General features: G+C 38.7%; 1 protein-coding gene across 1 annotated transcript in view; it reads left to right on the top strand.

Annotated features, from left to right (window-relative positions):
* TNPO3 (transportin 3) overlaps positions 1–15,327 on the top strand; it is a 90,921-nt gene that overhangs the window by 16,511 nt on the left and 59,083 nt on the right. Inside the window, exon 2 of the mRNA XM_044246534.1 lies at positions 14,856–15,056. Within this exon, the coding sequence (XP_044102469.1) occupies positions 14,856–15,056 (201 nt within the window). The remainder of the gene's footprint in view (positions 1–14,855; positions 15,057–15,327) is intronic.

Here is a 15,327-nt window from a genome sequence, read left to right as displayed (position 1 = left end):
CATGACCCTAGGATCAAGAATCAGATGGTCTACCAGCTGATTCAGCCAGGCACCCCTTTCTTCATGGTCGGAAATGTCTTAATTTTGTTGTGTTTTGGAAGAGTTTTTTGTTGGTATAAAATAACTGATTGGTAGTTATTTTCTTTCAATACTTTGAAGATACTGGTTCCCATTGTTAATGTTGACAAGCCAGCTCTCAGTCTAATTGTTGTTCTTTTAAAGGTAATATATAGTTTTTTCTCTATTCTTGGTCCTTTAGATTTTCCTCTTTGGCTTTTTTTTTTTTTTTTTTTTTAAGATTTATTAATTTATTTGATAGAGCATGCCCGCGTGTGTGTGCATAGTGGTGAGGGTGCAGAGAGAGTCTTAACTAGATTCTGCCCTGAAGGCTGAGTCCAGTGCAGGGCTGAGATCTCATGACCAAGGGTCGTGACCTGAGCCAAAACCAAGAGTTGGACATTTAACCAGCTGCACCACCCAAGCACCCCTCCTCTTTGGCTTCTTAACAGTGTTGTTTTGATGTGCCTAGGTCTGGTTTTTCAGTCCTTAGGGTTTACAGAGCTTCTTAAGTCTATGGGTTGGTGTCTTTTACCACTTTGGCTATTTCTCAGCCATTATCTGTAGTGCTTCTGCCCCATTTTTTCTTTTCCTTCTAGGATTTCAATTATACATATGTTAAAGTTTTTCATTGTTTCCCACATGTTGCTCTGATTCTTTCCATTCTTTCCCTTCTCCTTTTTTGATTTTGTGCCTTGGTCTTGTTACTTTCTTTTGATCTCTTTCTAACATAGTAATCTATTCTTCAGTTGTCTAATTTGTAGTTTTAGCCCTTCCATTTGGTTCTTAATTTTGGTTACTAATTTTTCAGTTTTAGAATTTCAGTTTGATTCTTTTTTATAGATTACTTTTCTTTCTTTTTTTTTTTTTTTAAGATTTTATTTATTTGACAGAGAGAGCGAGAGATCACAAGTAGGCAGAGGCAGGCAGAGAGGGAGAGGGGGAAGCAGGCTCCTCACTGAGTAGAGAGCCTGATACATGGCTAGATCCCAGGACCCTGAGGTCACGACCCGGAGCCAAAGGCAGCCACACAGGCGCCTGTAGATTACGTTTCTTTCTTTTTTTTTTTTTTTTTTAAAGATTTTATTTATTTATTTGAGAGAGAGAGTGTGAGAGAGAGAATGAGCGAGGAGAAGGTCAGAGAGCGAAGCAGACTCCCCATGGAGCTGGGAGCCTGATGTGGGACTCGATCCCCGGACTCCAGGATCACGCCCTGAGCCGAAGGCAGTCGTCCAACCAACTGCGCCACCCAGGCGTCCCTGTAGATTACGTTTCTTAATGGATGTTCTCCAGTTTGTTTTCTAATTCCTCAAATAAATTAGTCACCTACTTAATTTTTCCCCAACTATGTATTTTGAAAGGTTCATAACTTGAAAAAACTGTAGGGTGAATACTGATAACCCTTCTCCTCAATTTGACAGTGTTCCATTTGCTTCTCTTTCTCTTTCTGTCCTTCTCTGAGTGTATTTTTTTTAACCTTGGAAGTGCAGTGAAGACGTACCTGTACCCCTGAACACTGACACAAGTCATTTCAGAACAAGGACATTTTGCTAAACTAAAACCATTGCTACTCTCTAGAAATTTAACTTTGGCATAATGGTATTCTCAATACACAGCCTATATTCAGATTTCTCAATAGCTTTTACTTTTTAAATTTTTCCTAACCCAGGAACCTTTTAAGGAAAATACATTACTTATAGTTGGTCTTTTTAATTCTTCAGGGTATTTTTTTTTCTTTTATAATAGTGACATTAAAAAACAAATCTGGGCCCATTTTGTCTGTTTTAAAATGCCCCACTATTTGGGTTTATCTCATCATTTTCTCATGATTTCATTCAGGTGAAACATTTTTTGGAAGAATACTACTTGGTTGATAATTCTTTTTCAGTGAAAGATGTCAGGAGTAGTATAAAAATTTGTTCCCTTATTGGTGATGTTAAGTTTTGTCACTTGAGTTAAGACATCATAGTTGTTTTAGCCCTTATTCCCTTATGTAAGTACATTATTTTCTGTTGTCTCTTTTCCCTTGTTATTTTATCTTGCTTTTGTTTGATAATGAATATATTGTTTATGAAAAGTTGTGGGGATAATAAATGATGTTTTCCTACTGACATGATATCTTTTGCTTCTGGCAGGTCTTTAGAATTGGACCAAATCTGTTTAATCCAAGAAGAGATTGAGCAGATTCTAAACTGTGTTTCTTTCTTTTGTTTGGTGATAAAATATACATAACATAAAATTTACCATTTTAACTATATTATTTATTTATTTTTAAATATTTACTTGAGAGGGAGAGAGTATGTACACGTGTGCATGGGAAGGGGTATGAGGGGGGAGAGAAACTTTAAGCAGATTCCTCGCTGAGCTCAGAGCTTGATGTGGGGCTTGATCCCAGGACCTTTAAATGACCTGAGCCGAAAAGCCAGAATCAGTTGCTCAACTAACTGCACCACCCAGGGGCATCCATTTTAACTATTTTAAAGTGTACATTTAGAGACATTAAATATATTCACGTTAATGTGCCACCATAACCACGGTCCATGTCCAGACCTTTTCATCTTCTTCAAGTGAAACTCTATCTATCAAACAGTAACTCTCTCCATTATCCTCTCTTTTTAATGTCTGGTAATCAAAATTCTGACTTTGTGTCTATGAATTTGACTACTCTTGGTTCTTCATATTAGTGGAATCATACAGTATTTGACCTTTTGTGTCTGGTATATTTCATTAAGGACAATGTCCTTAAGGTTTATCCATGTTACAGCCTGTAATGGTACTTCCTTCTTAAGGCTGAATAATAATCATTGTATGTGGGGCACCTGGGTGGCTCAGTGGGTTAAAGTGTCTGCCTCCTGCTCAGGTCATGGTCTTAGGGTCCTGGGATCAAGCCCTGCGTCAGGCTCTCTGCTCAGCAGGGAACCTGCTTCCTCCTCTCTCTCTGCCTGCCTCTCTGCCTACTTGTGATCTCTAAAAAATAAATAAATAAAAATCTTTTAAAAAATCATTATATGTGTCTACCACATTTTGTTTATTCATCTTTCAGTTAGCATTTGAGTTTTTAACTTCTGGCTCTTTTGAAATATGCTGCTGTGAACATTGGTGTATAGATATCTGAGTCCCTACTTTCCGTTGTTTTGGGCATATACTCAGAAGCAGAATTGTTGGATCACACGGTAATTTCATTTCTAAATTTTTGAGCAACTGCCATGCTGTTTTCCATAGTGACTGTACGATTTTCAATTTTTGTCAGCAGTGCAGTTTTCCAGTTTTTCTGCATCCTCACCAACATACTTTCTGATCTTGATAGTAGCTATCCTAAAGAGAGTGAAGTGCTCTCTCATTGTGGTTTTTGATTCACATTTCCCTAATGATTAATGATGTTGAGCATCTTTTCATGTGTTTATTGGCCATTTGTATATCTTCTTGGAGAAATGTCTATTCAGGCCTTTGCCTGATTTTTAGTTGGGTTGTTTGATGTTTTTTGTTGTTTAGTTCTTTTAAATATTCTGGTATGAATCTCTTAACAGATTTATCATTTGCAAATATTTTTCACATTCTGTGGGTGGCCTTTTCATACTTATCGATGATAAGTGAAGTTTTAAATTTTGATATAGCCCAGTTTATCTGTTTTTACCTTTGTTGCTTGTGCTTTTGATCCTAGAATCACTTCCAAATCTGATATTCATGAAACTTTTCCCTCAATGTTTTCTTCTAAGAGTTTTATAATTTTAGATCCTAAATTTAGTTTGTGATCCTTTTGGGGTTAATTTTTGTATAGGATGTAAAATAAGGATCCTATTGTCTTTGTTGAAAATCATTTGACCATATATGCAAGGATTTATTTCTGGATTTCTGGATTCTCTTTTCTATTCTATTGGTCTTGTGTTTCTCTCTATGCTAGTACCACACTTTTTTTTCCCCCCACACTTTTTTATTGTGGCAAAAAACACATAACATGAATTTATCTTCTCAACAGTTTCTAGGAGAACAGTATAATATTGTTAACCATGTGTACATTGTTGAGTAATAGATCCCTTGAAAACAACCCCCCATTCTACATAGCTGAAATTCTGTACCTACTGAAAAACATCCAACTTAACCCTCATCCCAGCCCTGAGTTTGACCACTTGAGGTACTTCATGTAAGTGGAATAATGTAGCATTTGCCTTCTTGTGACTGACTGACTTTTTTCATTTAACAATGTCCTCAAAAAACCAAACCAAAACAAAACATAATGTCTTCAAGGTTTATCCATGTTATAGTATGTAACATTTATTTTTTAGGACTGAGTAATATTCCATTGTTTTTTATCTATATGTATACACACACACACACACACATTTTGTTTATCCATTCATCTGTCAGGTGACATTTGAGTTGTTTTTAACTTTGCCTATTTTTGTGAGTAAAGCTGCAGTGTATATGGGTGTGTAACCTTTTAAAGATTCTGTTTTTAATTCTTTTGGATATATACCCAGAAGTGAAATGCTGGATTGTATGCTAATTCTGTTTCTAGGTTTTTTGAAGAACTTCCATACTGCGTTAGCTAATTGTGACTTTGATTTTACATTTCCCTAATAACTAGTGATGTTGACCATCTTTTCATAAGCATGTTGGCCATTTTTATGTCCTCTTTAGAGAAATATTTTTTAAAATCCTTTGTCCATTTTAAAATTGGGTTATTTGGTTTTTTGATGACTTGTAGGAGTTCTTTATATATTCCAGATGTTAACCCCTTATCAGAAATATGCTTTGCAGATAGTCTGTCCCATTCCATAGGTTGCTTTTCCACTCTGTTGATTATTTCTTTTGCTGTGTAAAAGTTTCAGAGTTTGATGTAGTCCCTTTTGTCTATTTTTGCCTTTGTTTTCTGTGCTTTTAGTGTCACATCCACGAATTCCCCATCAAGTTCAGTGTTGTGCTATCACCCCCCCCCCGCCCCATGTTTTCTTTTGAAAGTTACAGTTTTCAAGTCTTATATTTAGGTCTTCATGTATTTTGAATTAATTCTGCGCATAGGGCCACCTTTCTTTTGTATAGAAGTATCTATTTTTCCCAACACTGTTTGAAGAGATTTTCCTATTCCCATTGTGCAGTTTTGGCAACCTTGTCGAGTATCATTTGACTGTATTTGTGAGGGTGTATATCTAGTCTCTCTTTCTGTTACATTGGTCTATATATCTGTCTTTGTGGCATTACTGTACTGTTTTGATTATTCTGGTTTTGTAATAAATTTTGAAATGGGGAAATGGAAGACCTTCAACTTTGTTCCTTTTTTTTTTTTTTAAGATTTATTTATTTATTTGACAGAGAGAGATCACAAGTAGGCAGAGAGGCAGGCAGAGAGAGAGAGAGAGAAGAGGAAGCAGGCTCCCTGCTGAGCAGAGAGCGAGATGCGGGACTCGATCTCAGGACCCTGAGATCATGACCTGAGCCGAAGGCAGCAGCTTAACCCACTGAGCCACCCAGGTCACCCAACTTTGTTCTTTTTGAACACTGTTTTGGCTATTTGGGGGTCCTTGGGATTCCATATGGATTTTCTTTTTTGTCCTTTTTCTTTGTTTTGTTTTATTTTATTATAGAATATGTTCATTATAAAGTATGCTCAGTTATATTCATTTTATATTGTTTCATTTTATTTTGAGTAGTGAAACACAGGGCTTGAACTCTTGACCCTGAGATTAAGACCTGAGCTGAGGTCGAGAGTCAGGTGCTTAACTGACTGTGCCACCCAGATGCCCCTCCATATGAATTTTCTTTTCTTTCTTTCTTTCTTTTTTTTGGAGAGAGAGACTGGGGGGGTAGAGGCAGAGGGAGAGAGAGAATTTCAAGCAGACTCCCTGCTGACTGGGGAGCCTGACATGGAACTTACTCCAAAATGAAATCAAGAGTCAGACACTCAACTGACTGAACCACCCAGGCACCCCCCTCCATATGAATTTCATTGATGGATTTTTTTATTTCTGCAAGAAACGTAATTGGGATTTTGTTAGAGCTTGCATTGAGTCTGTAGATCACTTTGCATAGTATTGACAACAAAAGTTAGTCTTCCAGTTTTTTAACACAGGATATCTTCCCATTTATAGATGTCATCTTTAATTTCTTTCAGCATGTTTTATAGTTTAAAAAAAAGATATTATTTATTTGTTTGAGAGAGAGAGAGCGCACATGCGTTAGTGAAAGAGAGCACAGGTGGGGAGGAGAGGGCGAGGCAGGGTCCCCACTGAGTAGGGAGCCTGACACGGTGCTGGATCCCAGGATCCTGGGATCACAACCTGAGCCAAAGGTGGATGCTTAACTATCTGAGCCATGCAGGTGCCCTGTGTTGTGTTGTTTTCTTTCCTTTCTTCTTCTTCTTCTTTTTTTTTTTTTAAAGATTTTATTTGTGTATTTGACAGAGACACAGCAAGAGAGGGAACACAAGCAGGGGGAGTCGGAGAGGGAGAAGCAGGCTTCCTGCCAATCAGGGAGCCTGATGCGGGGCTCAACCCCAGGACCTTGGGATCAGGACCCCAGCTGAAGGCAGACGCTTAATGACTGAGCCACCGAAGTGCCCCTGTTGTGTAGTTTTCAATGTACAAGTTTTTTTGCCTCCTTTATTCCTGAGTATTCTGTTCTTTTTTTGATGCTGTTGTAAATGCAATTGTTTTCTTAATTGCCTTTTCAAATTGTTCATTGTTAATGTGTAGAAACTGATTTTGAGGTGTTGATTTTGTATTTTGCAACTTTCTGAATTCATCTAATAGTTCTAACAGGTTTTTTTGGGAATTTTTAGGGTTTTCTATGTGTAAGATCATGCCACATGTAACTAACTGTCATTTTGTCCCTTCCTGTCTGATTTGAATGCCTTTTATTTCTTTTTCTTGCTTAATTGCTTTGGCTGAAACTTCCAGTTAGAACTTCCAGTGCTGTGTTGAATTCAGGTGGCAAAAGTGGTCATCCTTATCTTACTCTTGGTCTTAGAGTTTTGAAAAGCTGTCAGTGACAATTAAGTAGGATGTTCATTGTGGGTTTTCCATGCATGGTCTTTTTTATGTTAAGATAGTATTCTTCTTTTCCTAGTTTGTTGAGTGTCTTTGTCATAGAAGAGTGTTACATTTTGTCACATACTTTTTCTGCATCAGTTGAGATGTTTGTCTTTTTCCCCCTTCATTCTTTTAATGTGTGGTATATTACAATTTTAAATGATGTTGAACCACCCTCGCATACCATGAATAAATCTCAGTTGGTCCTGGTGTATAATCCTTTAATGTACTGTTGAGTTTGGTTTGCTAGCATGTTGTTGAGGCTATTTTCCATCAATATTTAAATTGATTTCTAGTTTTCATGTAATATCTTCAGCTTTGGTATTAGAGTAGTACTGGGGTTTCATAGAATAAATTAGGATGCATTCTTTCCTCTTCAGTTTTTTGGAAGAGTTTGAGAAAAATTGGTCTTTAAATGTTTGGTAGAAAACACTGGTAAAGCCATCTGGTCCTGAGCATGTCTTTACTGGGAGGTTTTGATTAAATATTTTTACTAGTTATAGCAGTATAGTCTATTTAATTTTTCTCTTCTCAATTCAGTCTTGGTCCACTTCATCTAGAGTGTATGGTTGGTTGGTGTAGTTCATAGTATTTCTTATAATCTTTTTTTTTATTTCTGTAAAATTGATAGTAAGTCCCCCCTTTTTTCTTAGTTAAGATAGCTAAAGGTGTGACAGTTTCTTTTTTATCTTTTCAAAGAATCAAATCTTCATTTTTCTGTTCTCAATTTTATTTATCTTTGCTCTGATTTTACTGTTTTTGTCCTTGTGCTAGTTTTGGGTTTAGTTTGTTCTTTTCCTTTTTCCTTAAGGTGTAAGGTTAGGTTGTTGATCTGAGATTTTTTTTTTTTAAGATTTTATTTATTTTATTTGTCAGAGAGAGAGAGACAGAGAGAGAGAGAGAGCGCGCGCATGCGTGTGCACACAAGCAGGCAGAGTGGCAGGCAGAGGCAGAGAAAGAAGGAGGCTCCCCGCTGAGTGAGGAGCCCAGTGTAGGACTCGATCCCAGGATCCTGGGATCATGATCTGAGCTTAAGGCAGTGGCTTAACTGACTGAGCTACCCAGGTGTCCCAAGATTCTTCTTCTTTTTTTTTTTTTTTTTTTAAAGATTTTATTTATTTATTTGACAGAGAGAGGTCACAAGTAGGCAGAGAGGCAGGCAGAGAGAGAGAGGAGGAAGCAGGCTCCCTGCCGAGCAGAGAGCCTGATGCGGAACTCGATCCCAGGACCCGGAGATCATGACCTGAGCCGAAGGCAGCGGCTTAACCCACTGAGCCACCCAGGCGCCCCAAACTTTTTTTTTTTAAAACTTTTTTTTTTTTTTAAAGATTTTATTTATTTATTTGACAGAGAGAGATCACAAGTAGGCAGAGAGGCAGGCAGAGAGAGAGAGGAGGAAGCAGGCTCCCTGCCGAGCAGAGAGCCTGATGCGGGACTCGATCCCAGGACCCTGAGATCATGACCTGAGCCGAAGGCAGCGGCTTAACCCACTGAGCCACCCAGGCGCCCCAAACTTTTTTTTTTAAAGATTTTATTTATTTATTTGACAGAGAGAGATCACAAGTAGGCAGAGAGGCAGGCAGAGAGAGAGAGAGAGGAAAGCAGGCTCTCCGCTCAGCCGAGAGCCCGATGTGGGACTCGATCCCAGGACCCCGGGATCATGACCTGAGCCGAAGGCAGCGGCTTAACCCACTGAGCCACCCAGGCGCCCCAGATTCTTCTTTTTTTTAATAACATAAATATGTATGGCTATGAATTTCCCTCTAAGTGCTATTTTTGCTGGATCTCATAAACTTCGGTATATTGTGTTTCCATTTTCATTTATGTTAAGATATTTTCAGTTTCCCTTCTTGTCTTATTGTTTGTTTTAAGACTGTGTTACTTTTGGGGCACCTGATTGGCTCAGTTGGAAAAGCATGTAACTCTTGATCTCAGGCTTGTGAGTTTAAGCCCCATACTGGGTGTAGAGATTACTTCTTAAAAAGTAGGGGTGCCTGGGTGGCTCAGTCAGTTAAGTGGCTGCCTTCGGCTCAAGTCGTGATCCTGGGGGTCTGGGATCGAGCCCCGCATTGGGCTCCCCGCTAAGTGGGAACCCTGCTTCCCCTTCTACTACCTTGCTTGTGTTCCCTCTCTCACTCTCTCTCTCTCTCTGTCAAATGAATAAATAAAATCTTAAAGAGAAATCTCAAGTAAAAAAGATGCTTGAAAAATAACTTCTTGCATCCCTACCCCTACTTTTTTTGTTTTGTTTTTTAAAGATTTTATTTATTTATTTGTCAGAGAGAGACCCAGCACAAGTGCAGGGCAGGGGGAGTGGCAGGCAGAGGTAGAAGCAGGGTCCCTGCTGAACAAGGATCCTGATGTGGGTCTCAGTCTCAGGACTCTGGGGTCACGACCCAAGCCAAAGGCAAACTCCTAACTGAGTGAGCCACCCAGGTGTCCCCCCTCCCTACATTTAACAGTTCAGAGGGAAATGGGCTTTTTGTTTTGTTTTGACTTTTGGTTCTACGCTTCCTTTTTGAGACCTCTATTTTATTTTTATTATTTTTTTAAAAGATTTGTTTATTTATTTATTTATTTGAGAGAGTGGAGGAGGTGCACACAGAGGGAGAGGGTGAGGGAGAAGCTGAAGGGAGCCCAGTGTGGGGCTCAATCCCAGGGCCCTGGTATCATGACCTGAGCTGAAGGCAGACTTTTTTTTTTTTTTTTAAAGATTTTATTTATTTATTTGACAGACAGAGATCACAAGTAGGCAGAGAAGCAGGCAGACAGAGAGGAAGGGAAGCAGGCCCCCTGCTGAGCAGAGAGCCCGATGTGGGACTCTATCCCAGGACCCTGAGATCATGACCTGAGCCGAAGGCAGCGGCTTAACCCACTGAGCCACAAAAAATATTTTATTTATTTATTTGTTTGTTTGTCAGAGAGAGAGAGAGAGTGTGCGTGGGTGCACACATGCGCATGCACACAAGCAAAGGGAGAAGCAGGCACCCTGCTGAGCAAGGAGCCCAATGCAGGATTCGATCCCAGAACTCTGGGATCATGCCCTGAGGGGAAGGCAGATACCCAGCTGACTGAGCCACCCAAGTGTCCCTAAAGGCAGACTCTTAACCGACTGAGCCACCCAGGCACACCTCTACATTTCTACTTTTAAGGAGGTGGAAACATATAAATCAGTAATAAAGTTTTTTTTTTTTTTTTAAGATTTTATTTATTTTATTTGACAGAGAGAGAGAGATCACAAGTAGGCAGAGAGACAGGCAGAGACAGAGGGAGAAGCAGGCTCCCCACTGAGCAGAGAGCCTGATGTGGGCCTCAATCCCAGGACACTGAGATCATGACCTGAGTCGAAGGCAGTGGCTGAATCCACTGAGCCACCCAGGTGCCCCGGTAATAAAGATTTTTTACTAGTTTCTGTCATTCAGATTAAAGCACAACTTGACACGGTGCAGTCAATGAACTTTTTTACCAGAGTCCTGATCTGGTAAGTTGACAGATTTCACTTGGGAGAAAGACATCCTACGGTTCAGTTTTAACAAGCAGCAATATTGCAGTTTTTGTTTGTTTTGTTCTATTTTGTTTCTTAAACACTGATTCAGAAAATGGGATGGTGCAAATGTATAATTTATAACTTGGTAAATTACTGTATATGGGTGTCCTTATAGCTACCCACCCAAATCAAGAAATAGAACTTTTCTCGGCATTCCAGAAGTCTTCGTTGCTCTGTTTGACATACTGCTTCCCCTCCCTGAAAGTAACCACTGTCCTTTCATAGTAATCCTTTCTTTGTGTTCCTTTGTAGTTTTTAGTCTTGTTGTTTTGAAAAATATGCCTTTTGAGTGTCTTTTAACCTGTAAGTTCTCTCTCTCTCTCTTTCTCTCTCTCTCGATTTTTTAACTGTTGAGGAATCTGGGCCATTTGACCTGTTGAGTTATTCATCATTGTGGATTTTGCCATATGTGTAGTTATGATGCAGCTCTAGTCTCCTCTGTATATCCTGTAAATTGCTGGCTACATCCAGAGGTTTGATGAGACACAAGTTTGATCCTGTCATTGTTCTTTTGTCAGGATGCACATAATATTTGGTTATTTGGTTGGTTGTTCTCATGATCCATTGTGAAACAAGTTACCTTAGAACTTAGTGACTTAAAAATTGTTTCAAGGGCACCCAACTGGCTCAGTCAGTAGAGCATGCAACTTTTTTTTTTTTTTTTTAAGATTTTATTTATTCATTTGACAGAGAGAAATCACAAGTAGACGGAGAGGCAGGCAGAGAGAGGAAGCAGGCTCCCCGCTGAGCAGAGAGCCCGATGCGGGACTCGATCCCAGGACCCTGAGATCATGACCTGAGCTGAAGGCAGCAGCTTAACCCACTGAGCCACCCAGGCGCCCGAGCATGCAACTCTTGATCTCAAGGTTGTGAGCTCAAGCCCCACATTGGGCGTGGAACTTAATTTTAAAAAACTTAAAAAAAATAAAAATCATTTCATTGTATCTCACAATTTTGTAGGTCGTAGATTTGAGCGGGCCTCTGTGGCTGATAATTCTGCTCCATGAAGCTTGGTGGGTGGGCTGGTCTGGAGATGCTAAGATGGCTTCATTTACATGCCTGACACTGACAGACATGGCTGGAAGGCTGAACTTATTTGGGCCCCTCTTGCTTTCCATGTAGTCTTAGGTTTCTTTACATTGTCTCTCCGAAGAAAAATCGGAGCTCTTAAATAGTAACTGTCCAAGAATTTGTGGACATGTATTAAGACCAATAAATATTTGAGGGAGACGCTTTGATATATCCTGTTTCTTTTTAAAGTTCACCACTCACTTTATCTCCTATCTATGAATATCGCCTGTAGCAGTTATTACTGTGGTGTTGAAATAGTAATCGTCTGTTTTTCTCATTTCTTCTTACCTTTATTAACTAAGCATTCTTCTGTAAAAATGACGTATTACATCTTACAAATAACTTCGCAGTTAGTTTTTTTTTTTAATATTTTATTTATTTATTTGACAGAGAGAGATCACAAATAGGCAGAGAGGCAGGCAGAGAGAGGGGGAAGCAGGCTCCCTGCTGAGCAGAGAGCCCGACACGGGATCCCAGGACCCTGGGATCATGACCGGAGCCCAAGGCAAAGGCTTTAACCCACTGAGCCACCCAGGCACCCCCGCAGTTAGTTGTTTGATCATTGTTCACATCAGTATGGACTCATGGGCATTTGCTTTATTTTTGAGTTTGTAATCCAGTACTATGTATAGTCCATTTTCTTACACCAGGTTTTTTATCTTCGTCCATTGAGTTCTTTCAGGTTGGCTTCTGTTCCTTTGGACTTTAGACTGTATTTTGTTGTTTTATTTTTTTAAAGATTTTATTTATTTATTTGACAGACAGAAATCACAAGTAGGCAGAGAGGCAGGCAGAGAGAGAGAGGAGGAAGCAGGCTCCCCGCCGAGCAGAGAGCCCGATGTGGGACTCGATCCCGGAACCCTGAGATCATGACCCGAGCTGAAGGCAGCGGCTTAACCCACTGAGCCACCCAGGTGCCCCTTTGTTGTTGTTTTAGATACTGCTGTTGTTTAATGTTATCATGTCCCATTTATTTAGATGGATGTCTAGTATCTCTATATTTTTCTGGTAGACTACGTTTTAAAAAATGTGTTTTCTGGCCTGCTTGCGTTTGTAGAGATATTCGGTTCATTATTTTCTTTTTCCTCCTATATCTGTATATAGCATTTGGCCTCAGTTGCTTATTTTTGTGTGAAATTAGTCTTTCTGAACTTTAGGAGGCATGGCTAAGGGTAGTATATTCATCTCAAATAACTTCTTTTTCTATCGTCTGATAGTATTTACAAATGTGGTTTGATTTCTAAGATTTCCTGGTTTTGTTACCTTCTTTTCTCCTTTGTCTCTGTTTTACTTATCCTGTATAATATTGATTCTCTCGACAGCATTTTATCCTCAGTTTGGAGTCATGTCCTTCCACTTCAAGAATTTATAGAAGCTAGACTGTACCATCTCCTTAGATTTTATGTAGGCCTCTTCCACTCACCTCTTCTACTCACCTGCTTTCAGATCTGACAAAACCTCTTCTATTTTCAGTCCTGAAATTGTCTCTGTGTTCTTCCCATTGAATACTTTTTGGCTCTTTGGGTGTTCCTCTGCCCTTACATCCATTAGATACCCTGTTGTTTCCCTCTGCTTCTGCTTTTACTGAAGCTAAAACCACACAGGTCTTACAGATGTCACTGTTTTTTTCCCAATCACTTATATTTTGGGGTTCTTAGACATAACTAGATAATACCTGGTTTTGTTGTAAATGCCCATAGTGCTTTAGTTTTGCTCTTTGACTGCTGTGTTTTTATGAGGGCATTTATGGAGATTCCAAGGTTTCATAGAATCTTTTTGATATTATTTTTTTTAAATAGCAGTTACAGGGGCGCCTGGCTGGCTCAGTTGGTAGAACATGTGACTTGTGATCTCAAGGTCATGAGTTCAACCCCATGTTGGGTATAGAGCTTACTTAAAAGCAAAAACAAAAAAACTAGATTGTAAAATACCAATTTGCACAAAATAGATTTTGATGGCATATTAAACTACAGGTGTGCTTGAGTTACTGGTTAGATACTAAATAGCTAAAAACTAATGTGGCTAGAAGATTTTTTTGTGTGACATAATGTTTTAGGTTATTTTCCACCATCTTACCTGATTGAAAGCTAAGTTTTATGTTAATAAACCTCTAATAACCTTCAGGGTCTTTATTTTCAGTTTACTTTGGGAACTTGTACAGGCTGTTTATTTCACCTGTTTCTCTTTATTGACTCCTGTTTATCTGTGGAAAGATCTTGCATCATTTTGTATTACTCATGAAGTGCTCTGGCTTCATAAGAAATTGACTGGATAACTCTTTGTGATCTCCTACAATTGCCTCTGCTCCTGAATTGAGATTGAAAATTTTTTTTTCAGTTCATTATTGCCAACCTTTTTTTAGCCTGTCCCAAGAAGAGGCAGTTTGGTAGAATTGGATTAGAATTAATCAGTTTTAATTTGTTGCCTACTGTGTACTGCACAACTTTGTTCCCAAACTTAACTTTCAAAATAGAACTTTTTTGTAACTGTGACTAGCTGTTAGAGACCAAATCCTATGCTTTCGTTCCATTATTATTTCCAGAGATACATTTACTTAATCCTATGAAAATGATTTTAGTATTATGTATATAAAGCACTTTGCCAGACAAATACATTAGAAAATGATAGAAGTATATGAAATATTCATTTGGGGTGAGATGGTTTTTCTGCTAAAACGAACTGAAGATTGAAATGTAGGCCTACTGAGACCTATTTATAGATACATTAAAATGGTTCTCAGATTCAATTCTCAAAGTGAACAAAAGCTTATTTATTTTAAGTGGAAAAGAATATCCAACCTATAGATGGGGTTGGAAGTTACACAGTGACGTTTTAGTTTTTTAGTAGGAGCTTTTGGGACTTTTTTCTTCATACTCTCCCCGCTATACAGTTAATGATTCTAATCAGCAAGATTAGATCTGTTGATCTGATTGATAACTTGCAGGTCTTCCTAAAATGAGTTAGAAGGATTTAGGTAATACTTTCGTTGAACAGGGCCTTTAAATATATAGTTTGAGGTATTAGCTAAATTAGTGGGTAATTTAGCTTGTCAGGTTTTTGACTTTGGTCTACATACGTCTTTATATATGTTGAGGTGTAACATTAAAATTACTTAGTACAATAGTCTTTAAGACATTTTCCTGGTTTTCTTTTAGGTTCATGCGTGGGAGATTTCAGACCAGTTGTTACAGATCCGACAGGATGTGGAATCATGCTACTTTGCTGCACAGACCATGAAAATGAAGATTCAAACCTCATTTTATGAGCTCCCCACAGACTCTCATGCCTCTTTACGGGACTCATTACTAACCCATATCCAGAACTTGAAAGACTTGTCACCTGTCATTGTAACGCAGGTAAATCCTGTGCTTCTCATCAGGAAAGTTTATAAGGCCATTTGGATTTATCAAATTAATTTTGATTGACATTACTAGGCTATGTGAAGTATTGTTAACAACTTTATTATGGACTTCCTGCTATATTCTTAAGTGGATAGAAAGTGAAAATCGTCTGTGTTAATATTAGAGTTTATTTGGTTTCACACTAATTTAAATACCAGAAGTGGGGGAGGTGAGTATAGATTTCACAGGCAGCCATATGTGGGCCCACCCCCCATTAAATTGCAGA

This window comes from Neovison vison, chromosome 4 (assembly GCF_020171115.1).
Source record: "Neovison vison isolate M4711 chromosome 4, ASM_NN_V1, whole genome shotgun sequence".
Classification (NCBI taxonomy): Eukaryota; Metazoa; Chordata; class Mammalia; order Carnivora; family Mustelidae; genus Neogale; species Neogale vison.
The sequence above is the reverse complement of the archived record's forward strand: the minus strand, read 5'-3'. Positions and strand labels throughout refer to the sequence as shown.